Source organism: Oncorhynchus mykiss, chromosome 7, assembly GCF_013265735.2.
Source record: "Oncorhynchus mykiss isolate Arlee chromosome 7, USDA_OmykA_1.1, whole genome shotgun sequence".
NCBI lineage: Eukaryota > Metazoa > Chordata > Actinopteri > Salmoniformes > Salmonidae > Oncorhynchus > Oncorhynchus mykiss.
Window position 1 is genome coordinate 58870111 of NC_048571.1, and position 26331 is coordinate 58896441.

Genomic DNA, 26331 nt, shown 5'->3' on the forward strand with positions numbered 1-26331 from the left:
TACAAAAATCAAGCAAACTGGATGGAATATGGAGAAAAATGCACAAAATTCTTCCTGAATCGTCAATACAAGAACGTAAACAAAAATAATTTGCAGAAACTTGTTACTGAAGACTGAGTCATCTATGATTCTCTGAATGATATTTTAAAAGAGGAAGCTAATTATTTTAGGCAGATGTTCTCTTTTCCGTCTCATCCTCTTCCACTGAATGAAGATTACAGTAAGGAATTCTTTCCAAATAATATAAGAAATGGAAAATTAGGAAGATCAGTACGAAGGCCAAATTAGAGGGAGAACTTTTGAGGCTATTAAATCCTTTCAGTCTGGAAAAACCCCAGGGCTTGATGGCATACCGTTAGAGGTATATTATATTATATTATTTTTTTATATACTAAAAGCTCCATTGTTAGATTGTTTTAACTACTCCTATAGAAATGGTAGTCTGTCAGGAACTCAGCAGGAAGGTCTGATTTCTCTATTATTAAAACAAGACCCAGATGGCAAATATAAAGACCCGGTCTATCTAAAAAAAACTGGAGACTCCTTACACTTCAATGTTGTGATGCAAAAATACTAGCGAAATGCATAGCACTCAGAATTAAAAGGGTTTCACCAGGTATTGTTCATCCTGATCAGACAGGTTTTTTACATGGACAATACATTGGAGATAAAATACGACAACTACTAGAAATAAAACATCAAGAAACATATAAAAAGCCAGGAACGGTATTTATAGGGGATTTTGAAAAGGCATTTGATAAAGTAATACATGTAATAGTGCCAGACATGCACACAAACATAAAGGAGGCATTGCTGTTATGATTTCAGTTGTCCTTGATGTCCTTTGTTTTAAATGTATTCTTTTGTAGTATTGTTTTTTCATTGTTGTTTGCTGTTTTCTTCTGTCTTTTCCTTTTTTCTCTGTAGTTCATTCTCTTGGTTATTGGTGTGTTGGGGGTTCTTGGGGGTGGGGAATGGAATTAATTGTATTTTTTATTTATTTTTCTTCGGGGGGGGGGACTGTGGGAGGGCTCTCGAATGGTTGAGGGGCAGCTATTGGGGAACTGTGGGGGGGATCTTGGAGGGTTCGGGTTTCACAAGATTGTGATCATGAAAAAGGAAACTATGACATATATTTTATGTCACTATCATGCACACGCACCCTCACACATAAGGATGGCTCTGTTGTGGAAAGACTGATACATGTTTGATAGTGTCTTGATGCTGTATTGTTTGCCCTTCATGTTCTAATACTTTAATGTTACCCCTTCCTTGTGTTTTTGAAATAAATAATTACAAAAAATAAAAAATTCTATATATTTTTTAAAGAATATGATGTCAGATCAGTTGACTCAGACATTATTACTGATGACAGGACAACATAAATTGTATCTTGGAAAGTCTACACATTCTAGTTATCAGATTCACATGGAATTGTTGTGCAATTTAAATGTTTAAATATGAAACTATTTGTGAAAAATTTCAATTTAATTTTAGCCTTCTAAATGAGAGAATTATTTGCATAAGTAAACTATGCTCACTCAGTGGCCACGCCCAAGTGAACAGACAGACATTGGTTGGAGAGGGATGAAACAAGCCCTTTTCTTCTCCAGTATTGTAACGATTGTCTTCCTCTTCTGATGAGGAATACGATGGACCGGACCAATGCACAGCGTGGTAAATGTTCATGTTAATTTATTAGAACAAAAAGAAAATAACAAAGAGAGTGAAACGAAAACGAAACAGGTGCAGCAACACAAAACAGGAAACAACTACCTACAACCCATAGTGGGAAAACAGGCTGCCTAAGTACAGTGGGGCAAAAAAGTATTTAGTCAGCCACCAATTGTGCAAGTTCTCCCACTTAAAAAGATGAGAGAGGCCTGTAATGTTCATCATAGGTACACTTCAACTATGGCAGACAAAATGAGAAAAAAAATCCAGAAAATCACATTGTAGGATTTTTAATGAATTTATTTGCAAATTATGGTGGAAATAAGTATTTGGTCACCTACAAACAAGCAAGATTTCTGGCTCTCACAGACCTGTAACTTCTTCTTTAAGAGGCTCCTCTGTCCTCCACTCGTTACCTGTATTAATGGCACCTGTTTGAACTTGTCATCAGTATAAAAGACACCTGTCCACAACCTCAAACAGTCACACTCCAAACTCCACTATGGCCAAGACCAAAGAGCTGTCAAAGGACACCAGAAACAAAATTGTAGACCTGCACCAGGCTGGGAAGACTGAATCTGCAATAGGTAAGCAGCTTGGTTTGAAGAAATCAACTGTGGGAGCAATTATTAGGAAATGGAAGACATACAAGACCACTGATAATCTCCCTCTATCTCGGGCTCCACTCAAGATCTCACCCCGTGGGGTCAAAATGATCACAAGAATGGTGAGCAAAAATCCCAGAACCACACGGGGGGACCTAGTGAATGACCTGCAGAGAGCTGGGACCAAAGTAACAAAGCCTACCATCAGTAACACACTACGCCGCCAGGGACTCAAATCCTGCAGTGCCAGACGTGTCCCCCTGCTTAAGCCAGTACATGTCCAGGCCCATCTGAAGTTTGCTAGAGAGCATTTGGATGATCCAGAAGAAGATTGGGAGAATGTCATATGGTCAGATGAAACCAAAATATAACTGTTTGGTAAACACTCAACTCGTCGTGTTTGGTGGACAAAGAATGCTGAGTTGCGTCCAAAGAACACCATACCTACTGTGAAGCATGGCGGTGGAAACATCATGCTTTGGGGCTGTTTTTCTGCAAAGGGACCAGGACGACTGATCCGTGTAAAGGAAGGAAAGAATGAATGGGGCCATGTATCGTGATATTTTGAGTGAAAACCTCCTTCCATCAGGAAGGGCATTGAAGATTAAATGTGGCTGGGTCTTTCAGCATGACAATGATCCCAAACACATCGCCCGGGCAACGAAGGAGTGGCTTCGTAAGAAGCATTTCAAGGTCCTGGAGTGGCCTAGCCAGTCTCCAGATCTCAACCCCATAGAAAATCTTTGGAGGGAGTTGAAAGTCCGTGTTGCCCAGCAACAGCCCCAAAACATCACTGCTCTAGAGGAGATCTGCATGGAGGAATGGGCCAAAATACCAGCAACAGTGTGTGAAAACCTTGTGAAGACTTACAGAAAACGTTTGACCTCTGTCATTGCCAACAAAGGGTATATAACAAAGTATTGAGATAAACTTTTGTTATTGACCAAATACTTATTTTCCACCATAATTTGGAAATAAATTCATAAAAAATCCTACAATGTGATTTTCTATATATTTTTTTCTAATTTTGTCTGTCATAGTTGAAGTGTACATATGATGAAAATTACAGGCCTCTCTCATCTTTTTAAGTGGGAGAACTTGCACAATTGGTGGCTGACTAAATACTTTTTTACCCCACTGTATGGTTCTCAATCAGAGACAACGATCGACAGCTGCCTCTGATTGGGAACCATACCAGGCCAAACACAGAAATACAAAACCTAGAATACACAACATAGAATACCCACCCCAACTCACGCCCTGATCAAACTAAAACAGAGACATAAAAAAGGAACTAAGGTCAGGACGTGACAAGTATAAAAGCCCCCGTAACCCAAGTCACGTCAGACTAAGCAAACCCCAGCGTGAGCTGTGGTTGTGAATGGATAAATATCCACTCTACATAACAAGATTTACATAAGACCAGATCACTTGGAGGTGACGATCACCATGCTGGAAGGATGAATTTCTACTAGACCAGCTAGAATAAGGCGCAAGCTGATTATGGCAAATGGTATAAACTTTGAACTCTTATTCACTAAAGAAGAAGTGATACATCCTAGAAGTCGAGTTCTAAGCTATGCTACCATAAGATGTTGTATTTATGGTAGCATAGCTTCTCAAGGTCCGATAGAGACGAAATCCCATTTGTCCCTCAGTCTTCCCGCTCTTTCATTCAAACCCAACCCCCTTCTTTTGTGTAATCAGTTGTCATGTCAGTTTCGTCCGCTAGGGACTTTTTCTTTTATTACATGATTAGTAATCAATGTATGATCCATCCTGTGTATATGTAATTCTGCGTGATTATTTAGATATTTAGTAAATCAATAATTAAGCCAATTTTTGTATTGCTGATTCGACTTGTTATCCAGGGTTCATGAAGATAACCAATAATTTTACGGTGTTCAGATGAGACTGAATAAGGTGACGATTAATAATTGACTACTATTGATATAAAAGATCTTCAGATCTTTAAGCGTTTATTTGGAAAATAGCAGCACTTCCATGGTGCCCCAGGTTATTAACGAGTTAATTGTTGCATGGCTTAATTTAATCATGTAATCAATCAAGCATTAGGTGATTGGTTTGATAAAATAGCCTGTCATATAATTTAATCAGTCAGAGACACAACATTATTGACGCCACGTACGAGGAATCTAAAATAGAATGACGCTTTCATTTTGATTCAGCCTATATAAAATTGAAAAGCAGATTACATAATACAACCAGTTTATTAAATACATTATTGGAGTGGTAGACAGGAAGTGGTGAGCCGTGTGTGTGTTCTGGAGGCTGCCTCCGTGTTGTTCTCTTTTCAGGTTCTTCCAAGTAAATTAGACATTTTAAACATTCCCATATTAACCTAGATGAACCAACTTCTCAGGTTAATTAAAGTTTAATTCCCAGATAGCCTATCCAGGTATGATTCATCATTATCATTGATTAATCAATTTGCTTTTGCAAAATTCATTCATGTCCAACTCCCACATTACTGATACAGTACTCATAGTTCATTAACGTCTATAAATCAATTAAAATCGTTTTTGCAGCTTCCAACGAATTCCAAAACCAAATATTGAAAAAAATAGGATTTCTTTTTTCTCTACATTTTTCAAATAATGTGCAAGCTATCAGAGGTGGTCACCACTCCTCCTCTAATTAGTGAACCTCCTGTCACGCCCTGACTTTAGTTATCTTTGTTTTCTTTATTATTTTGGTTAGGTCAGGGTGTGACGAGGGTGGTATGTGTGTTTCACCTTGTCTAGGGTTTTCTGTATATCTATGGGGTTTTGGTATTGTCTAGGTAAATGTAGGTCTATGGTGGCCTGAATTGGTTCCCAATCAGAGACAGCTGTTTATCCTTGGGGATCCTATTTAGGTTGTCATTTTCCATTTTGTTTTTGTGGGTTATTGTCTATGTGTAGTTGCATGTCAGCACTCGTTAGTATTAGCGGCACTGTCGTTTTGTTTAGTGTTCTTCGTAATTAAAGAAGAATGTATTCAAATCATGCTGCGCCTTGGTCTCATCGTTACGATGAACGTGACACCTCCACCCATAAAAGGATTGATCTCAGCAGCGATACCAAACATGCCATTAGCGGAAAAACTGCAGAAATTGCGAACAATGCACTCCAAAATCAACCATCAAACGCAGGCTTTGTAACGGTTCTCTCTACTTTAGCCCTTATGTATCGCCATCAAAGACTGGCATGGGTCCAATACTGCAGTGCACAGCTGAAGCACGTGTAAGACATGGCTGACATGAGGGGATAGGTGGAGAGAACCGAGCAACTATTGACAAAAGCAGGAAATGAAAACACTCTGCTAGCCGAGGAACTGCGTTTGAAATCTGACCAATTAAAAGTAATTGCAAATAATTATGATGATGAACGAGCACAAACTCTTCAACAAAATAGTTGTCTCCAGGAACAAATCGATTTAGCCAAAACGAAATAGGATGTAGTCCACTTCAAACTAGATAAATCTGTTGAGTTATCTACAAACAGGAGCGCGCAATTTGATAACATGCAGGCAGTTTTGTTGAACATTACTCAAAGAAACAATGTTCTACTCTAAATACTGCAGACCAAAGACGACCAGTTAATGAACACAATGACTAAGTTGGATGACAAATCAGTAGAAGACATTGACGTCTCTGACCAAATGAATGATGAGAGAACTCAGGTGATGAAGATGGAAATATTGATTTCTAAGCAAACGGTGAATCACTGAATCTCTCGCTCTGTACTCAAGACCTCTATTTGCAATGACAGATAATTTTGAGACCGAAAGGAGCAAGTGCGACACTCACGTGTCCAAAATCAGTACTCTAAGCGCTCAAGTGGACTCTGCAATGCAGCAGAATACCACCCTTAGGTACAATATGATGGAATTCCAGAATGGTCACGTGCTACAGCGTGACTACCCAAACAAGCAACCGGAGTCCGGTCCTCAAAGGCGTGAAGACGATAGAAGGTTTCAGACTTCCCTCGTGTCCCTCAGAGTCTTCTCCTTTTGGCCATTCGGCACTGAGTAATATGGCAACTCTTCGCCAACAAAGCCAAAGCTTGACTTCTCCTCTTGGCCTTTCGGCCCCAATATCCCCACAGGATGAAGCCAACCCTCTCTACCCGCTTGGTGCGGAATACCTCTGACAAACCTATCAAGAATGTCCCCACCTTTGACACTGTTCTAGGTCAGCCAAACGATACTGAGACGTTCCTAGCTGACATAGAGGACACATTGGATGGCTACCCGAACTCTAAGGGTTCTGACAGGGTTTACCTGTTGAAGCGAACGTTGAATAGACATATGACGAGGTTCATTCGTCTATAACAGCAACACGTGCTAAACGACTACGCTCAACTAGACACAGCTTTGAAATTAGAATTCAGTGGTTCTGCAACTCGCAAACACGATAGCTCACAGGCTAACACGGTCAAACAAGCTCAGAATGAACACCCACATGCTAACTATCATAGGCTTCGTTCAGCTTGCTTTGGCCAACTCACTGAAACAGAAATGGAAGAGCTGTTACCATTCAAACAAATGTTTCTGTCGAACATGTTTCAAAGTTTTACTGCTAACCTACAAAGCATTACATGGGCTTGCTCCTACCTATCTCTCTGATTTGGTCCTGCCGTACATAGCTACACGTACGCTATGGTCACAAGACGCAGGCCTCCTAATTGTCCCTAGAATTTCTAAGCAAACAGCTGGAGGCAGGGCTTTCTCCTATAGAGCTCCATTTTTATGGAATGGTCTGCCTACCCATGTGAGAGACGCAAACTCGGTCTCAACCTTTAAGTATTTACTGAAGACTCATCTCTTCAGTGGGTCATATGATTGAGTGTAGTCTGGCCCAGGAGTGTAAAGTTGAACTGAAAGGCTCTGGAGCAACGAACCGCCCTTGCTGTCTCTGCCTGGCCGGTTCAATTTTAGAATAAGGCTGTAACACAACAAAATGTTGAAAAAGTGAAGGGGTCTGAATACTTTCTGAGTACACCGTATATGTTGCACATAAACAGTTATAGGAATCTCCTTACAACAACGCCTCGGAATGCCTTGGCTCACTGAGCTTTCTTTGTTGCAAGTGCATGATAACAAACAAATCACATGAGAGAAAAGAGAGACCCACATGCTACTCTTGCTACTGTTCTTGATGAAGACCTTGAGGCTGATACGTAAAACTTAAAAAATGACATTGATAATAGCAAGAGCAGCATGGGGGTTTCTGCCTCGGTATAAAAACACTGGTTACAATTTACAGTGTAGTATATTACTTCATGATCATTTAGTTTCATTTTTAAAAAGGTCCTTAGATGTGTTTCTAAAAATCATCAACAGTGTACCCACTGTCCTTATTTATCCCTGCTAACTGTTTTTTCACAGGCAAATTTAGATTAGAAATATTGCTTATCCGAAAGAAGTTGGAGACTGATTTTAAGTCCCTCTGATGTGAATGTTGCATACCGGTAAGTGAAATGTAAAATTACATTTTACTCAGTCAAGATATCCTCCTTAAAGGCTATATTGTCTAAAAAAAAAATGTTAAGATTCAGACAGTGGCTATTTAAAAGCATTTATGAAGAACATTTGGTATTGAACAAATGTTCATGAGATCAAATTATTACTCCATATTATCAGGGGTAACAGGATCCATTCATCTTGAATGTTTAATGATACTCATGGGTAGGGTAGAGTGTTTTCACTGCTTATGAGTGGGGGAGAGACGAGCTCTTGAAAACAATGATTTTCAGCCTTTTATGTCTGCAGCATGAGCTTATAATTCAGTTTAACAGAACTCTGACAGAAATACCAGATAACAGGTGCCTGATGTCCTGGTAGGGTTTCTGATATGCTGCTTGTATAACTGCATAGAATGGCAGGGAAACCCTTAATAATCTCCAAGTTTCATTTGATAGATTTGACACAGATAAAAGAACAGCAGTGGACTCATGTTCCCCCCTTCTGAAGATGAAATGTTGAACAGAGTGTAGCAGAAAGGATAGACATATTAATATGCCAAGCGTATTGATCATCAGTAGTCATGTTATGTTGTCAGATCATGCTTCACTGATAATATTACATGGATTTTGATTAATTACTTATTTCACAGTAGGTAATGTTGACTTTGCATTATGAAGAGGTAAGTAGTGACTTTTTCTTAGCCATCACTAGTCCCAGGTGGCGTTGTGAGCAGTACATGCTGTCGTTTCACCATTCACAAAAAGATTCTAGAATGTTCTAACGCTAAGATTATAACGCTTAGTTATTTTATTTGATACTGAAAGCTTTGGATAATCTATTTTTTTCTTATTATTATTTTACCAGGGAAAATGACTGAGAACACATTCTCATTTACAGCAACGACCTGGGGAATAGTTACAGGAGGATGAATGAGCCTAAAATTGTCACCAGTACTATTTCAGGAGATCGAATGTTTCTATGAAATGTGCATTTGTACTGTGCTGCATGTGTTTGTTGTTTCTCTGGCCAGTCTTGTCTGTGTGTTAAGGATGTGGCCCGGTCTCGTCAGTCATCAGCTTTTCTATGAATCCTCCAGGAAGCATTTTGCAGCAGGTTGTACTCCATCATGCACTGTAGTAAATGCACATTAACACCCCATACTAGTGTATTATGACCTCCCTTTATGTTCCACATGAAAGGAGTGAACAGGGATTATTCACATGTTTGAGTGTCACAGGGGCTTTGGAAAGAACAACACTTCAAGCTGGAAATGGAGGAAAGAAGGATAGGCTGAAAAAGTGGAAGAGTCAGAACTGTAAAACTGTACAATGTGCAGAGTTTTACCTGAAGATGTTTTATGTCATTAACAAACATCTGGTTGATACCGTATTAAACAAGGAATTCATCTGACAAGGGATAAACACCTTGGTGAGTACATTTTCTAATGCTCTCAGTGGTTACCATTTTTTAAAATCTTTATTGCATTTAGCCAGTCATTATTTACTATGTGAACTAATTGTAATTTGTACATACCATATTAGATTTCAATCATAACAATTGCTATAATGTTATTTTTTAATAAAGAGTTGTATCTAAACATGTCGTTTTTCATGTGTTCTCTTGTATTCATTTGTAGTCTATTTGCAAATGAAGTTGAATGTTGTAGTCATTAGTTTTGCAGGGTTCAAACCAGTGATTTATATACGCTTAGATGACTGACAGGGCGCGCTGTTTACAAGCCACCAGACCTCCATCTTGGCACTCAACTACCATTGTTAAAATATATTTTGGAAGTTATAGAAATGCTTTTATTATTAATGTCTACATGCTTCTTCCGAGGAGTGCCAATAGGCAGACAGGTGGCTTCAAAGTCTCACATTGGCCAATACATAGCATCAGCAATTCAGGGTTTATATACATCGGTTCAAACCTGACGGCATTAATTACAATTTTACAAAAATAATAAGACACGTTCATTCAGCAGTAAATTATGTTGTCTGACTTTGTCCTCTAGAGGGCAGAGTTGCCTAAAGAAGTTGGATGATAACGTCATTTAGATCTTTGCAGAGGCATATGCAATATCAGCTAATATGTTATTACTGATGTTATCTTATTTGAAAACACTAATCAAATGGTTATCTAATCAAATTGGTGTAGTGCAAACAATTGAAAAAAATCCCATCAGGCTGAGGTATTTGGAAAGTACTTTCAGACCTTTATTTGCAGTTATTAGTCACTCTGTCTATATTCCTTGTTTCAAAAGGCCATTAATCTGGGTCTTTGAAGCCACTAATCTCAAAATTAACCAATGGTACAGACTAGGGCTGTTACAGTGACCATATTACCACCACACCGCGGGTCACGAGTCATGACGACAGTCAAATTCCATGTGACCGTTTAGTCACGGTAATTAGGCTTCTCCAAGCTCTTATTCTGCTGATGGTCATTAGTAGCCTACCAAACTTGCTAACTGCCTGGTACTCAGCACTCTATTGTCCCTCTAATCACTCTGACATCATTTCAAATATAATCGAAAATCCAATCAAACACTTCATGAGAGCCCATGAGCTCAAGTTGTGCAACATTTCTATAGGCTATGCAATTGCGTGACAAAACAGGGGGATGGCCTTAATTAAAAAGAGGAGGATCCCATCAGCTTTCTATAGGCTAGGCCTTCTATATTTATTTCTCAACTTTCCTAATATTAAGCACATTGCTTATCTTTACAACAGGAGTATAGTCTACCTGCCTGGCATGAAAATTAACCACAGGAAAAGCATCCTCCATTCGCTATTTAAGTGCATTGATTACATGTGCATAGAGTGCATGTATTTTTTCCCCCGTTTCGAGGCCAGTGCATGATAATGGTCCATTCTAAATCAAAACAAATTTCACACATTATTTAGTATACAGTACCAGTCAAAAGTTTACACATCTACTCATTCCAGGGTTTTTCTTTATTTTTACTATTTTCTACATTGTAGAATAATAGTGAAGACATCCAAACTATGAAAAAACACATATGGAATCATGTAGCAACCAAAAAAGTGTTAAACAAATCTAAATACATGTTTTTATGAGATTCTTCAAAGTAGCCACCCTTTGCCTTGATGACAGCTTTGCACACTCTTGGCATTCTCTCAACCAGCTTCATGAGGTAGTCACCCAGATTGCATTTCAATTAACAAGTGTGCCTTATAAATTTGGTGAATTTCTTTCCTTAATTATACAAAAGATAGCCCTATTTTGTAAAAGACCAAGTCCATATTGGCAAGAACAGCTCAAATAAGCAAAGAGAAACGACAGTCCATCATTACTTTAAGACATGAAGGTCAGTCAATCCGGAACATTTCAAGAACTTTGAAAGTTTCTTCAAGTGCAGTCGCAAAAATCATCAAGCGCTATGATGAAACTGGCTCTCATGAGGACAGCCACAGGAAAGGAAGACCCAGAGTTAACTCTGCTGCAGAGGATAAATTCATTAGAGTTAACTGCACCTCAGATTGCAACCGAAATAAATGCTTCACAGAGTTCAAGGAACAGACACATCTCAACATCAACTTTTCAGAGGGGACTGTGTGAAATCAGGCCTTCATGGTTGAATTGCTGCAAAGGACTACTAAAGGACACCAATAAGAGACTTGCTTGGGCCAAAAAACACGATCAATGGACATTAGACCGGTGGAAATCAGTCCTTTGGTCTGGTGAGTCCAGATTTGAGATTTTTGGTTCCAACCGCCGTGTCTTTGTGAGACGCAGAGTAGGTGAGCAGATGACCTCCACGTGTGGTTCCCACCGTGAAACATGGAGGTGTGATGATGTGGGGGTGCTTTGCTGGTGACACTATCAGTGATTTATTTAGAATTCAAGGCACACTTAACCAGCATGGCTACCACAGCATTCTGCAGCGATACGCCATCCCATCTGGTTTGTGCTTAGTGGGACTATAATTAGTTTTTCAACAGGACAATGACCCAAAACACACCTCCAGGCTGTGTAAGGGCTATTTGACCAAGTAGGAGAGTGATGTAGTGCTGCATCAGATGACCTGGCCTCTACAATCACCCGACCTCAACCCAATTGAGATGGCTTAGGATGAGTTGGAGAGTGAAGGAGTGAAGGAAAAGCAGCCAACAAGTGCTCAGCATATGTGGGAACTCCTTCAAGACTGTTGGAAAAGCATTCCTCATGAAGCTGGTTGAGAGAATGCCAAGAGCGTGCAAGCTGTCATCAAGGTAAAGGGTGGCTACTTTGAAAAATCTCAAATATATCTTTGTTTTGGTTACTACATTATTCTATATGTGTTATTTCATGTTTTGATGTCTTCACTATTATTATACAATGTAGAAATAGTACAAATAAAGAAAAACCCTTGAATGAGTAGGTGTGTCCAAACTTGACTGGTACTGTGTGTAAAGACATGTTTAAATCAAGAATAGTATGATGGGTGACAATATTAGCCTATAACTTGTGAATTATATATTCTGACCTGTGAATGATGGCCAGCTTGTGCAGTAAGGCAAGAAACAGCGCATGCTTTTTTGGGTGACTTTTTGAAATGATAGTTGCACAACTCATGTAACCTAGCCCATACGCCTATAAGGTTTGTATCACAACTAATGTGGCCAAATAACTTCTTAAAATTAAGCACATTAGTCCGCTTTACGACGGTGGTAGAGCCTAACTGGCATACATACGCAGCACGTGTGTTTCAAGTTTGGGGAAGATAATTTTCACCATAAAAATGCACCGTTATAATAAAAGCATTACATGCATATTCACATTTGTGGTCAATCAACTTTGAGAATGGAACATTCCCGCTTATAGCCAACTGCCATGTACGCATTACTGCGCTTAAAATGTGAAGATATAGCCTAATAGTTTATCAACATTTCTTACGTTAGCCTCATTGCTTAACTTCTTTAGCATACTGGTTATTGTTCGGAATTTCGCGCTCACCGGATGTTGTCGTAGGCTAGCGGTTCATGCGCCCTAACAGTTAAAATAGTTTTGTTGATTCTAGTGGTTGTATTAATTTGGGATATTTTGCATCCCACAACTTTCCCAGACTATGTTTGGAATATGTATTTCTCGCACAGAATAGAATAGGTACATTTTTGTACTATGGGGGATAGTAGATTGACATAGGCTCGTGCTTTTGCTGTTTGTTAGGCCTACTCATCTCGTTTGGCTGATGAAAAGTAAATGTGGACATTTCTTACAATATCTTCAATATGCGCCTCGTAATTGGACAAGAATTGCGTGCAGTTGCATCCCCCGATGTCTGTCTTCACTTGTAGCCTGTGAGTAAGAAGTGTGTACAGCCTGCGCAAAAAACAACAAATTAGAGCTCATGCCTTTCATGCTACTTTTTTCAAATCATCGCTAGAGTCAGCCTTGGAATGTATTAAAAATCAAAACATATAGCCCAACTTTTGTATCACAACTAAAGTTACATACATAACTCTAAATTAAGCATATAGGAGTACCTGTTTCTTTATTAACGCTCAACACAGAATAGCTGCATGTGCGAACTCCCTCAAATTGTTTGGAGAAAATATCCTTTCTATTTTATTCAGCTTTGTTCAGTTGTATTCTTCATCCTACAAACTAATATAAAATAATGCCACGGAATACTAAGCAAATCTTGTCTGCCAAATTAACTAGTGTAGCCCACAGCCATATGGCATAGCCAGATCATTGCCTAACATAAGGACAACTCAGTGTGCTATTCTGTTCTTCTGAAATAGACTACATTTTCTTCATATCTAGTTTCTTTAGACCTGTCTAAAATAAATAATGGATTTATTGTGTTGGTAGGCTATATTACATGGATTTATTAGACTTTTTCAAATGTAGGTGTTCCAAAGGTCTGTATTAGTGGCTTGTAGGCTGTGCCTGGAAGCCAGGAGATGCTAAATGTGTTTATGTTAATTAACTGTCAATTACCATGAGACTGGCTGTTATTGCTGATGTAATTTCATGACTGTCACAGCATTAGTACAGATGTTACAATATGTTACATGCTATTATTCTAAAAAGTCAACATAACCCCATAGCTTTTACAGAAATCTTTGTGAGAAAGGCTGAGTCAGACAAACTGATACAGTACGTCATATGTGGACTAATAACCTGTAACAAGACCTAGGCTACATGTATACGCACTAAGAACTGATATGCCTCTGGCATAAAGCATTGAAGTGGGCACGCACTGCTTCTACCTTTGTTTGCCCTGTCTAAAGGCAGGATCATAAATCAATACTTATTCTATTTAAAAAAAGATACTATTGAAATGATATAATTGATACTGTTTTTCAACCCTTTTATTTCAAATTGTTTTGTCATTTGAGGAATGGATACAAGATCAATTTCTATTCAATCTCGAGGACAAACACTGATGAAATGTTTTCTTATCGAATGATTGATAATGAACAATAAATATAAAATTATTGTATATGTTGTGTTTTTGTTTGAAAGGTTTCGGGTGAACTTGTCAAATCTTTTTTGTTCCCCTTATCTGATTTATTTACCTATTTAAGTCTGTTCTTATAGCCATTAAGTGGTTTCTTATCACTGCATTGTACAGTATATGGCAGAAGTATACGAGTGGTAAATTCTGGGAATAATGAACACTGTCCAAACACACTACAGTGTATAAAAAGGCCAGGGTATAGCCAGTCCAATGTACTGTACTCCCAAGTAACTGATCAGACAAGATGAAGTTGGCTGTTGTGCTGTTTGCCTTAGTGACCCTTTCTGAGTGCCTTCTCAAGTAAGTACCATTATTCATTAAATAAAATGTATAATGTATTTCATTTCTTGCACCTTATATCATCGCAGATTTCTGTAGGGTATTGTGTTGAGAGAAACATGAGGGTAGCTTTTAAAAATGCTGAAACAAAAGTGAAAGGAAATCAGTTTTCTAACTGCAGCATCAGACCGTTTTGAGGCTCTGTTCCTCTGAGCCACAGAGACTTCAGTAGTGTTATATTATCTGATGCTGAACTAGAGATGTCCATTCTGTGGCCCAGGATTCCTCTGATAAAGGGGAAGTCAGCCAGGCAGACTCTGGAGGAGAAGGGTCTGTATGAAGAGTACAAGAGGAAGTATCGCTACAACCCCAGAGCCAAGTTTAACAACAGGGCGGGTGGTGCCATGGTGCCCATGATCTACTATCCAGAGGTGAGTACACCTAGCTATAGCCCAGACTGTCTCCATTGGTGACTGCTTAGGCTTACTCAAGAGTCTGGCTGAAACATTCATCATATCATCTCATGAATCTGTCTGTCGTTCTCTCTTGACTGTCTCACACAGTCGACATACTACGGAGTCATCGCCATCGGTACTCCCCCTCAGTCGTTCAAGGTTCTCTTTGACACGGGATCTGCTGACCTGTGGGTGCCCTCTGTCCATTGCAGAAGCAGCAGCCAGGCCTGCAGTGAGTATGGACACACATTGATGACAGGGATGCTAAGATACACAACTGTGAAACAATGAAATAATAACTAGTTGTGGAACTGTATCTAAACATGACATCTTATTCTTTGATTCTTTGTTGAACATTTTAATTTAAATCATGTCTACTCCTCTCTCCCTCCCACCCTCACCAGACAACCATGCCAGGTTCAACACTACAGCATCCTCCACATTCCAGCCCAGCTCAGAGACTTTCTCCATCCAATATGTCACTGGTTACATGACAGGGGATGTGGGATATGACACCGTAACAGTGAGAAACAGAAATATCTATTTACTTTCTCCCACATTGGTAATGTAACACTATATGTACTCTCAGTATGACACTCACATTTCTGGACTAAATTAAATATTACCACTACCTTTTTAAAACCAAGTTTAACTTTATTTCCCAAACACAATTCAACACAATCACAATCGCTTTTTATTATTTTAAGCATATTTTAACACTGTCTTAAGACCTAACAAACACTTTGTAGTTTTTTAACACTGAGAAGAAAACACTTCAATTTGCTGAACTTGCCATTGGCTCAACCATTGGCTCAACATACTCCATGGCCATTGGCTCAACCATTGGCTCAACATACTCCATGGCCATTGGCTAAACTTACCCCGAGGCAAACATTTAGACTATATTAGTCCACACAGCTACACTGCACTTTCATGCTAAGTTTAGGACCTCACATTGAAGCTTATAGAGACTGATGTATAGAACAATCGTAAAAAAAAAGATCTACTTTTAGTTACAAGCATCATGAAACCTCTAACACAATCAATTAATTTGACTTGGATGAAAATCTGTTTTTTGGACCTAACTTCTTAAATATTTGGTCAAATTAAACATTTTGTGTATGGTTTCCTAGAAACAAGGGTTGCTCAACTTACCCCTTTGGCTCAACTTACCCCACTCTCCCCTACAACTTTCTTAATGGTCCAATGCAGCCATTTTCATCTCAATATCAAATAATTTCTGGGTAACAATTAAGTACCTTACTGTGATTGAAAACAATTAAAATTGTCAAAAAGAAACAAAGAGCAATTTCTCAAGCAAGACTTTTGCCAGGACTTTCTGATATTGGTCTGAGTGGGGAGGGAAAAACTGAAAACTAGCTGTTATTTGGGACTCTTTCTTATCGGCCACTTAACTAAATTTAATGCCTGGTGACATCACCAGGCAGGCCATAACTCCATCCCAACAAAACAGTCAGAAATGTATTTTCAAACAGCTCTTACACTAAAAGGGCATTATCATAATTTCTAGTGTGTATAAAACATTAAGAACCCCCCCCCCCCCCGGAAAACTGTTGAGCGTGAAAAACCCAGCAGCGTTGCAGTTCTTGACACAAACCGGTGCACCTGGCACCTACTACCATACCCCATTCAAAAGCACTTAAATATTTTGTCTTGCCCATTAACCCTCTGAATTGCACACATACACAATCCATGTCTCAATATTGTCTCAAGGATTAAAAATCATTCTTTAACCTCTTGAAGCTAGGGGGCACTATTTTTATGTTTGGAAAAATAACGTTTCCAAAGTAAACGGCCTATTTCTCGGGACCAGATGCTAGAATATGCATATAATTGACAGATTAGGATAGAAAACACTCTAAAGTTTCCAAAACTGTCAAAATATTGTCTGTGAGTATAACAGAACTGATATTGCAGGCGAAACCCCTGAGGAAACCCTGAGGAAACAGCAAGTGGCTTCTATTTTGAAAACTCCATGTTCCATAGCCTGCCTTTGCTCCATTTAAAGGGATATCAACCAGATTCCTTTTCCCGTCGCTTCCTCAAGGTGTCAACAGTCTTTAGACATAGTTTCAGGCTTTTATTTTGAAAAATGAGCGAGAAAGATAACATTGCGTCATTGTATGGCTGGGTGCCAGCAGCGTTTTGTTTGGCGCAACAGAGTTTGAGCAGCCATTGCATTTCCCTCTCCTACTGAAAAAGACGTTTGCTGTTGATATATTATCGATTATATATTTTAAAAACAACCTGAGGATTGATTATAAAAAACGTTTGACATGTTTCTGTGGACATTACGGATACTATTTGGAATTTGTCTGCGTTGTCGTGACCGCTCTTTCCTGTGGATTTCTGAACATAACGCCAAACAAACTGAGGTATTATGGATATAAAAATTATCTTTATAGAACAAAAGGAACATTTATTGTGTAACTGGGAGTCTCGTGAGTGAAAACATCCGAAGATCATCAAAGGTAAACGATTAATTTGATTGCTTTTCTGATCTTCGTGACCAAGTTACTTGATGCTAGGTGTTCATAATGTTTTGTCGAGCGATCGATAAACTTACACAAACGCTTGGATTGCTTTCGCTGTAAAGCATATTTTCAAAATCTGACACGACAGGTGGATTAACAAAAGGCTAAGCTGTGTTTTGCTATATTGCACTTGTGATTTCATGAAAATAAATACTTTTAGTAATATTATTTGAATGTGGCGCTATGCAATTCAGCGGTTGTTGATGACAATTATCCCGCTAAAGTGATGGGTAGCGTCAAGAAGTTAACTTGTCTCCTCCCTTCATCTACACTAATTGAAGTGGATTTATCAACGGACATCAATACAATAAGGGATCATAACCTTCACCTGGTCAGTCTATGTCATGGAAAGAGCAGGTGTTCTTAATGTTTGTACACTCAGTGTATATAAAACATAGGGAAATAACATATTTTACTTCACTAGGCCTTCACTAGGCCTTTGAAATGTGTCACCACCAGCATTTTGAGAGGATGTGTGTGTGTGACTGCTTTTTCCCCTCAGTTCGGTGACTTGTATGTGACACACCAGATCTTTGGCCTGAGTCTGGTGGAGGATGCTTTCCTGGATAACTTACCATGGGATGGGATTCTGGGCCTGGCCTTCCCCAACCAGCAGTCAATTAACGGAGGTACTCCTGTATTTGACAACATTTGGAAACAAGGAAAGATCCCTCAAGACCTGTTCTCCATCTATCTGACCAGGTGAGATTTAATTGGAGGAATAAGTAGACGGGGTTGGGAGGAGACGGGGACGATCTTCTAATGTTTACCAAGTCCTTCTATGTAATGAACATGTAAATTCTTCTTCCCAGCTCTGTAGATGGCAGTATGTTAATCCTGGGAGGAACTGACCCCTCCTACTTCACAGGAAGCATCCAATGGATTCCCATCTCTCAACCTACTGGCTACTGGCAGATTAATGTAGACAGGTAATATTATGGACGGCTAGTGTTTGTGAGTGTATGTGTAACAGAATTGAAGGTGATAATTTCCCTACACAAGACACCAGCCAAGTTCAAACTCATTAAGGATGATAAGTCACAGGTGTTATGCCAACTTTTGTTGTTGATGACTCTGCAGAATAGTGATGCTCTGCTGAATGTGCTCTGCTTGTTGCAGTATTACTATCAATGGGAATACTGTGGCGTGTGCAGCGGGCTGCCAAGCTGTAGTAGACTCTGGCACCACTGAGATCCTAGGGCCTACCAGGGACGTCAATAACATCAATGGCTGGGTGGGAGCCTACAGCGAAGAGGTGGGTTTCACTGGATCTCAGTCTTATGAACACAGTTTTGTAATGGGTATTTGTTACGCTTTTCAGATTTCTAACAACTGAGGTGGAAATGATTTATGTTACTAATGGACGTGGCTCTGTAAAAGTTTTCAGGATAGAATAAAAAATAAACATTCCTCACTTCTTTACAGGGTCTTGTGAGTTGCAGTAACATAAAGCGCATGCCTGAGATTATCTTCAACATCAATGGATTCGGCTTCACTCTCCCAGCATCAACCTATGTTTTCTCAGTAAGTATCTCTAACATGTAGTCTGATGTTCCATTTCAGCATGTATTTGAGTGCAAAATCATACTATTTTAGTGATATTTAAAGAATCATGCCAGTTTAAATAACCACAGATGTGCCAATGCTATTACGGTAATTTAATAATTGTTGCAATGTAAGGAAATCAACCATGTTGAGAAACTTTTCCACCTGGAAGTCATACTCCCTCTCTTCTCCCTCCAGTATGGCTCCAGCTGTACTACTGGTTTTGGCACCTGGGACAATGATCAGTGGATTCTGGGTGAGGTCTTCATGAGGCAGTTCTACACTGTCTTCAACAGAGAACAGAACTGGGTGGGCTTGGCCCAGGCTAAAAAGAGTCCAGAGTCAGACTGACACTGACAACCCTGCTGATGCCCTGACACCATACCCGTCTGCATCTCAGACTGAGAGAGATTTGCCAGCCCAACCATCTTCACTCCACTTCTGTTTACATCTGAAGTGAACAACAGACAGGGGTAATGGAAAATGAAAAAATCTCCACTACTATGCAATTGTTCCAATTATGCAAATAAAACAAAGTTAACCTGTATCCGATTAATGATTGATTAAGTCTATTATGCTGTTTTTCAAATGTGTTGTCTGTTTGACACTTGATGGATTTTCATTCAGATTAATCAGATTGTTTATTGTCCCATCCTCCATATAAACTTGAGCGTTCTCCTCTGGTGTCAGACTGTATGTTCAGCTCAATCATTCACAATGCTGCCCACTAGATGGCGTATCAACCCCTAGAGACTCAAATAGACACTATATATTTTGCTATTCATTTAATTGAGTCAGGAGGGGGCTTACAGAGAAAGGATGAGTCATCCTCTTTGAATTCAGTACACACACACACACACACACACACACACACACAACCACATGCCAATCATTCATCATCAGCAGCCACTGACTGGCATTAACCACGTCATCTTAGATGGATTCAGGTCGTTTTTACATTTCCTCTGCAGATCAAACAGTTATAATTATAAACTATGCTTGAATATCTACAAGATGGAACTGTATAATTTTTACCACCTATATGTGACGATAATACATATTGTACAGTATGTTACAGCAAGGCCATAGACCTCTTGCAGTGAAAAGATCATGCATTCATTCATGTGCAGTAATCTTAGCATCTATCCACTATAAACCCTGTATGATCCAGTCCTTTTTACAGAGAGGGGGATACCAATGTATTGTTGTTCATTCAGAACATCTGCTTCTTTAAATCACCCAGTTTAATCGTACTTGTCACTTCATCACAAAAACCTGGATGGTTTTGCTGCTGGTGAGGGTCAATATAGTAATAGAAGACATCTGGCGTGACTGAATCAGGGATTGCATCCCAATGGCACCCTATTCCCTGGCCAGAGCCCTATGGACCCTGGTCCAAAGTAGTGTACTATATAAGGAATAGGGTGCCTTTTGGGACGAACAGGGTTTTTGAACATCCCTCTCCAGTCCTCTTGATTAACCTAGTAGAAGTCTTAATTTACACTTTCTTCTGCAGAGATTGACACTTAATTCATAATGACATTGAGTACAGTAGTTCAGATTGGTGATAAACACAAATGCACACAGAAACACACTGTCCTTCCTTCAGTCTACCTGTTATTGAGTTACCTGTAAATGACATATGGGACGTGATGGTGTGCACATAGGAAGAATAAAGAGCTTGCATCAAACAGTGCCTGAAGAAAGTAAATGCACAGATGAGTGCAATACACACTGCTTCCCGATCAAGCTGAGTTTCCACCTCAGTGATCTGTGAGCTCTAGCATTTCATCCCCCAGTGACCACAGTGCATGTCATTAGGGTATTATAGAAACAGAAGACAGTGGAGTGGCATGCCATTTGGCTCAGCAAAGCCTGATATTCAGGCTCACATCACAGAGGAACAGAAAACACAAAATCGCAAGGAGGGCTGTTGTAAAGCATCAATTCAGATATTGAGATGTTTCAACTTCCTTTTATTTGTGTCTTGAGTGCCCCTTTCCTAGAAAACACAGCATCATCACACTTCTTGTCTTGGATCTTTATAAGGTTGTGAATACAGTTGACAGCTACAGGTACAGTGGATGAACAGGAAGACATTTGAGAGCATAGGAGAGAGATTCTGACAAAAGACTGTCATTACAGATTAATGCATTTGTACTTGACCCAACAATATGCAGTGAGTTGAGACATTGAAGTATTCTTAATATAGTAAGTAACACAGAAGTACAGTAGGTAAACACAGAACATCACGAGAAATGACTACAACAAAGACACAATACTTTTACATATAGATACAAATAACAATTACTCAGCTGATTCCCTTTTTGAGTATCATAGGAGACTACGCACGTTACTCTTTGCATATTTGAAGTAATTCATTGCTTGGTCCAAAATGATACATTTTCTTCACCTGGAAAAAATGATAAGTCTTTAAACAGAAGAGCCAGAGGTCCAATAGCCTCTACCAGAAATGACCATGTCAATCATACAATGCCAGAAAATTGTCCAATTTAAGGGTCTTCAAAGCATAACAAGAGAATAGGTTAAGATAATATTCTCATATAACATTATCTGGCTAGTATGCAAAAACTCACCCACAGTATCTTGCAACATCTTTACATAATTATTAATACTGTAGAGATACATAATATTAAACATCTGATTAATATATAGTATGTGATAGTTGGATAATGTGTAGTACGCATATATATGAAACTATATGACCCTGAGTAGGCTGAATGGATAGCATAAGAAAGTCTTCTCTGAAAATTTTAGTGGCACATATTTTGTTATTTGTGTTCAGTAACTGCTTTACTGTGAGTTAATCAAGTACCTTTCAGCTTATACTATAGGTTTGAGTACATGGTCACAAGAGGTGGGAGTCTGTCTTCAAAGAGGTCCCTCTAAAACAGCACCGCAGTTAGTGCCTCCATCAAGGTACTTCAATTACAATGGCACCTGATTTCAAGTTAAGAGGGACAGAGATACTCAGGTTGAAAAGCTGTCAGTCAAGGTTAGGTAATATCTAATGAAGCACGTTAAGAAACCCCCATAGCCTACAACTGGGTGACTGAGCAGAGCTACATCATAAGGATCAGCTTCAAAACAAGAGCTCAAACCACCTTGATAAACAGATGGGTAAAATTAACATCTGACTGTTTGTTGACCATTTTTCCCGAGCTCATCTTGCTGGCATAATATCAATGACCTTTGTATTATACCACGTACATCTGTCCTTAATCTTCTAGGTGCAGTTGTGTCTGTTTAGCAATACAAGTAAATGACAGGATGACACAGTATCTGTTGTTCCAGTGCTAGAGTTGTGTTTACATCCAATGCTCAGCTGTGGCAGGGGCGCTAAGTGGGCTAGCATATTAGCTGTACTACTGGCTGCTATTTCTGACCGTGTTTTTGAGACGATCGCCCTGTAGGCATTGGTTTGGTTAGGGACTTGAACCCATAACCAGAAGTACTCAGTGGATTGTCACAACTTGAACCCATAACCAGAAGTACTCAGTGGATTGTCACAACAACTCCCTTTGGTAGGACTGGGCTTGGCTGCTAACAAATATCCTTTCTGTCCCAGGCACACACTGTCCCACCAGCATTCCCCACCTTATAGTGATTAAGTGACAGAGACTATTCTTAGCCTGGTGATCCAGGCTTCACAGCAGCACAGATGTATTAGAGCAATGTTGTGTCTATTGCATTAAATAGATTTTAATGCTGCTTCTATTGGTTATATGAATTCAGCTACAACTCGTAATGTTTTTGTGCCCCCTATCACTGACAAGCATTAACAATATTGGTATTTTAAAACAGAGATTGAAGCATTTGATGAACACAGATTGCTACAGAATAAATTAGCGAGAATGAATCCTCATTTGGTTGAAAGTTCTTGTCTTATAAAAAAGACAAGATAGTGTAATACCACTACGTAAAGCTACTTGCCCTACTGAACTGATGCATATGGGAAGTGGATAGCCTCTTTCTGCTTAATAATCAAGTCACAGTCCTACTGAGGCAGCTGAGTCGCCCATCCTTCCCCCTCCCCCAAATGTTTTGATGTGAAAGATCTTCTAGTTGAAGCGAAACACCCTCTCACACCACAATAGGGGTGTCCGAGCACACAGAGCTCAGAGACTCCACATCTGACTTTCTTCTCTGTCCCTGCTTTCCTCTGTCCTCCTCCTGCCACTCCTCCTCCTCCTCCCCACAAGGGCTCAGTCGCCCATTCTGCTCAATCAGGCCCTTTGGGTCCGGGAAGGCCACATGCCTGTTAAAGGGAGGCTTATCGAAGGCCCCCCCTCCTCCTCCACCTCCCTCTGGGCCTGTGTCCTCATGGGTGGGAGAAACGCTGACAGTAGAGGAGTGGAGGCTGCCCCCCAGAGCCCTCTTGTCCAGGCCCTGGCTTGAGCAGCAGAAGCAGCGGCAGGGTGTGAGGTAGAGGTAGATGAGCACCATCACCGCACTGGCCAGACAGCCCACCAGCGTGGTGTAAGCAGTCTTCATGCCCTCATGCCCTCCAGCCTGAGTGGTGTTGTGCACCTCCACAGTCACATACAGAGTCTCGTTGAGGGAGTCCCCCACTGCGTAACAGGTGTAGACCCCAGAGTCCTCTAGCGTGAGGGGGCCGATCTGCAGACTGCCGTCGCTGAGGACCCTAGCACTTTGGTTCCCAGAGGTCACCTGCACATTGCCGGGCAAGACCCAGCTCTTCAGCACGTCCCTCTGCCTGGTGTCACAGCCCAGGTTTAAAACCTGCTCTAGATAGGCCTCCTCGGCTATGATGGTCACAGCGCTGCAATTTAGATGGACCTTGTTAAGCTCCAAGGTAAGCACCTTCTCCTTCTGCGTGCCTGGAAGTAGACAGGTGTGGTCGTCCCTGAAGTCAGTGGCGGAGCTGAGCTCCTGGAGGTGCCAGCGGGCCAGCATGCTGTACAGCTCACAGCTGCAGGGCAGCGGGTTGTTGTGGAAGTAGAGACCGTTCTTGATCCAGGCAGGCAGGACCTGGAGCTCCTGTATGGGCAGGAGTTTAACCCGGTTGGTGGACACATCCAGTAGTGTGAGCTTCTCAAGCCGGTTCCTCTCCTTAACCAGCTCCAAGGGGAAGCGTTTCACTTGGTTCTGGCTGAGGTAGAGCTTCTGCAGGCTATTGAGGCCCGAGAAGGCGGTGCGGTCGATCTGGGAGATGTGGTTGTTGTAAAGCAGCAGCACCTCCAGGTGCTCCAGGGGCTCGAAAATGAACTCTTCCAGGATTTTCAGGCCGTTTGAGGACAGATCCAGGTAACGCAGCCATGTGACATACAGAAAAGCCTCAGAGGAGAGAAAGGTGAGGCCGTTGTGGCTGAGCAGGAGACTGTGCAGCTTGCTGAGCTTGACCGGGGTCCATTCAGCTTTCAGTTTACTGATTTGGTTGAAGCTGAGGTCCAGCACAGCGGTGTAGCGAGGCAGAGCCATGGGGATTCCGGTCAGGTTCATCTTGGAGCAGCTGACGATGTTGCTAGCGCACAAACAGGTTTTGTGGCAGGTGATAGGTTTGGAGCTGGTCATTGCTCCTGGAGGCAGTAGGAGAGTCAGGACCAGAAGGGCAAAGAGCCCCTTAATAGACACTCCTGCTATGGCACAATGGGAACCAGAGAGTAGCCCATCCACCATGTCAGGTGCAAGCATGGTGGAGGATGTTGGATGTATTTTTTGATAGGGAATCTTTGTTTTCAAAATGCAGCATTTAGGCTGCATATGATATACACCGCCAAACGACCATGTGCTGAAATAAAGTATTGTAATGTTATTCATCACATCTTTTATGGGAGGTCAGCAGCACATTGTTTACACTCACCTTGATTTTGTAGTGTCCCCTGGCAAAAATTATGCCAACACCTAGCTATAACATTAACAACCATATGACTTGATCATAACTCACACATGTGGGCTGTCAAGCAGAGTAGATGCACTACAAACAGTAATGTAATTTACCCATACACACTTGGTACACTTACCTGGGTGCATTGCACCACAGGACATCTACAATTATTCCCATCATGAGTTGAACTTCATGCATCTCTGTACAAATCCGTCCTTCATCTCCTTGCTTGTTTCATTCACTAACACATGTTAAACATTGGACACGCTGCCTACAGCCTACACCTCTTGCCACATCAGTCACAGAAAGCACTGCATAATGTACAATAGTCTATGGCTACATAAAAAAAGCGGAGTACTTTTTTATCTGCTGATGCCACAATCTGACTCAAGAAGATACATTTACAAACTTGCATATTTAAGATAATAAATGAAACATTGTTTCATTTTCAAAAACCTACAGAAACCTTCACAACATCCAGAAGAACATTGCGTATACACAAGCTTTATTTTACCTTGTGCTCCCTCTCAAGGCGTAAACTGAAGAAGATCAAAGGCGATATTGAGAAATGTCGCAGGTTGAACAGCAAATGGATCCACGACGTCGATGCAAAATAGTAGCCTATCAATAGGCTATAATTCATATAAACAAAGCGAATTCGGAAGTGCTTCTAGCAGAGTAGACCACAGCCGAATGATGTCAAGCTTTCTATGCCGTAACAAAGAGAGAGACGCAACAGCCTTCTGATTGATTACTGGGAGGGCGCTCACGAGATGCGTTATAACAAACACAGCACCGACCTCGAGCCAAGTCCATTAGTTTTCAACCCAGTAGCCCAATGCAACAGTTTTACGGACAATTATCATGGAAGGTAGAAAAAAAAACGATTAAATAGGGAATACAGATTAGGAGAAAGGGGTTTTAAGGGGTAGCCTATTTATTTTAGTTACTAGGTTATTTTCTTTTCTTCTGTAGGTCTAATAACAGGTGAAAACTTTACACAGGTGTATGTTAATGTGGCCCATTGTACATTTCAGCCTATTTTCATTTCTTCATTTCGAAAATAGGTCATACAATATGATGTGAAAAAAGGAAAATGCCACCTGAATCAAAGTGATAAGTTACCCGGAGCTACCCAATAGTCTAGACTAAACACAGCCACCACATTTCATATTTCACATTTTCTCCCTCCTTTTTTATATGTCTGGTTGCTGTGTGGATGTGAGAATCTTATATTTCCATAAATCAATGTCATTATAGTGTTGTTCTATTGCTAACAATGGAGGCTTCTGTGTTCAACTGTGGTAGATGAGTTGTCTTCATTATAACTGAGGAGGAGCGTTAATAAGAGGATTGTGCTGTTCAGTTCAAAGCCTGAAGGACAATTACTGTCATATCTGTCCACAGA

The 26331-nt window shown here is 40.3% G+C and overlaps 2 protein-coding genes across 3 annotated transcripts; one reads left to right on the forward strand and one right to left on the reverse strand.

Annotated features, from left to right (window-relative positions):
* The first annotated feature begins 8822 nt into the window (after positions 1–8822).
* On the forward strand, positions 8823–19601 carry LOC110528091 (pepsin A). Of its 2 annotated transcripts, none has more exons than XM_036983642.1 (9): positions 8823–9176; positions 14780–14930; positions 15063–15186; positions 15359–15477; positions 18012–18211; positions 18322–18438; positions 18629–18764; positions 18935–19033; positions 19253–19601. In XM_036983642.1, exons 2-9 carry the CDS (start codon positions 14904–14906, stop codon positions 19403–19405), a joined length of 975 nt encoding a protein of 324 aa, XP_036839537.1. In that variant the 5' UTR covers positions 8823–9176; positions 14780–14903; the 3' UTR covers positions 19406–19601. The 2 variants fall into 2 exon arrangements, with proteins under 2 accessions (XP_036839537.1, XP_021465573.1); XM_021609898.2 differs by lacking the exon at positions 8823–9176 and adding an exon at positions 14396–14520.
* A 289-nt stretch (positions 19602–19890) lies between these two features.
* On the reverse strand, positions 19891–25688 carry LOC110528090 (amphoterin-induced protein 1). The gene is made up of 2 exons (XM_021609897.2): positions 25438–25688; positions 19891–24827 (listed from the first exon to the last, which is right to left on the reverse strand). Exon 2 carries the CDS (start codon positions 24797–24799, stop codon positions 23159–23161), a length of 1641 nt encoding a protein of 546 aa, XP_021465572.1. The 5' UTR covers positions 24800–24827; positions 25438–25688; the 3' UTR covers positions 19891–23158.
* Between the last annotated feature and the right edge of the window lie 643 nt (positions 25689–26331).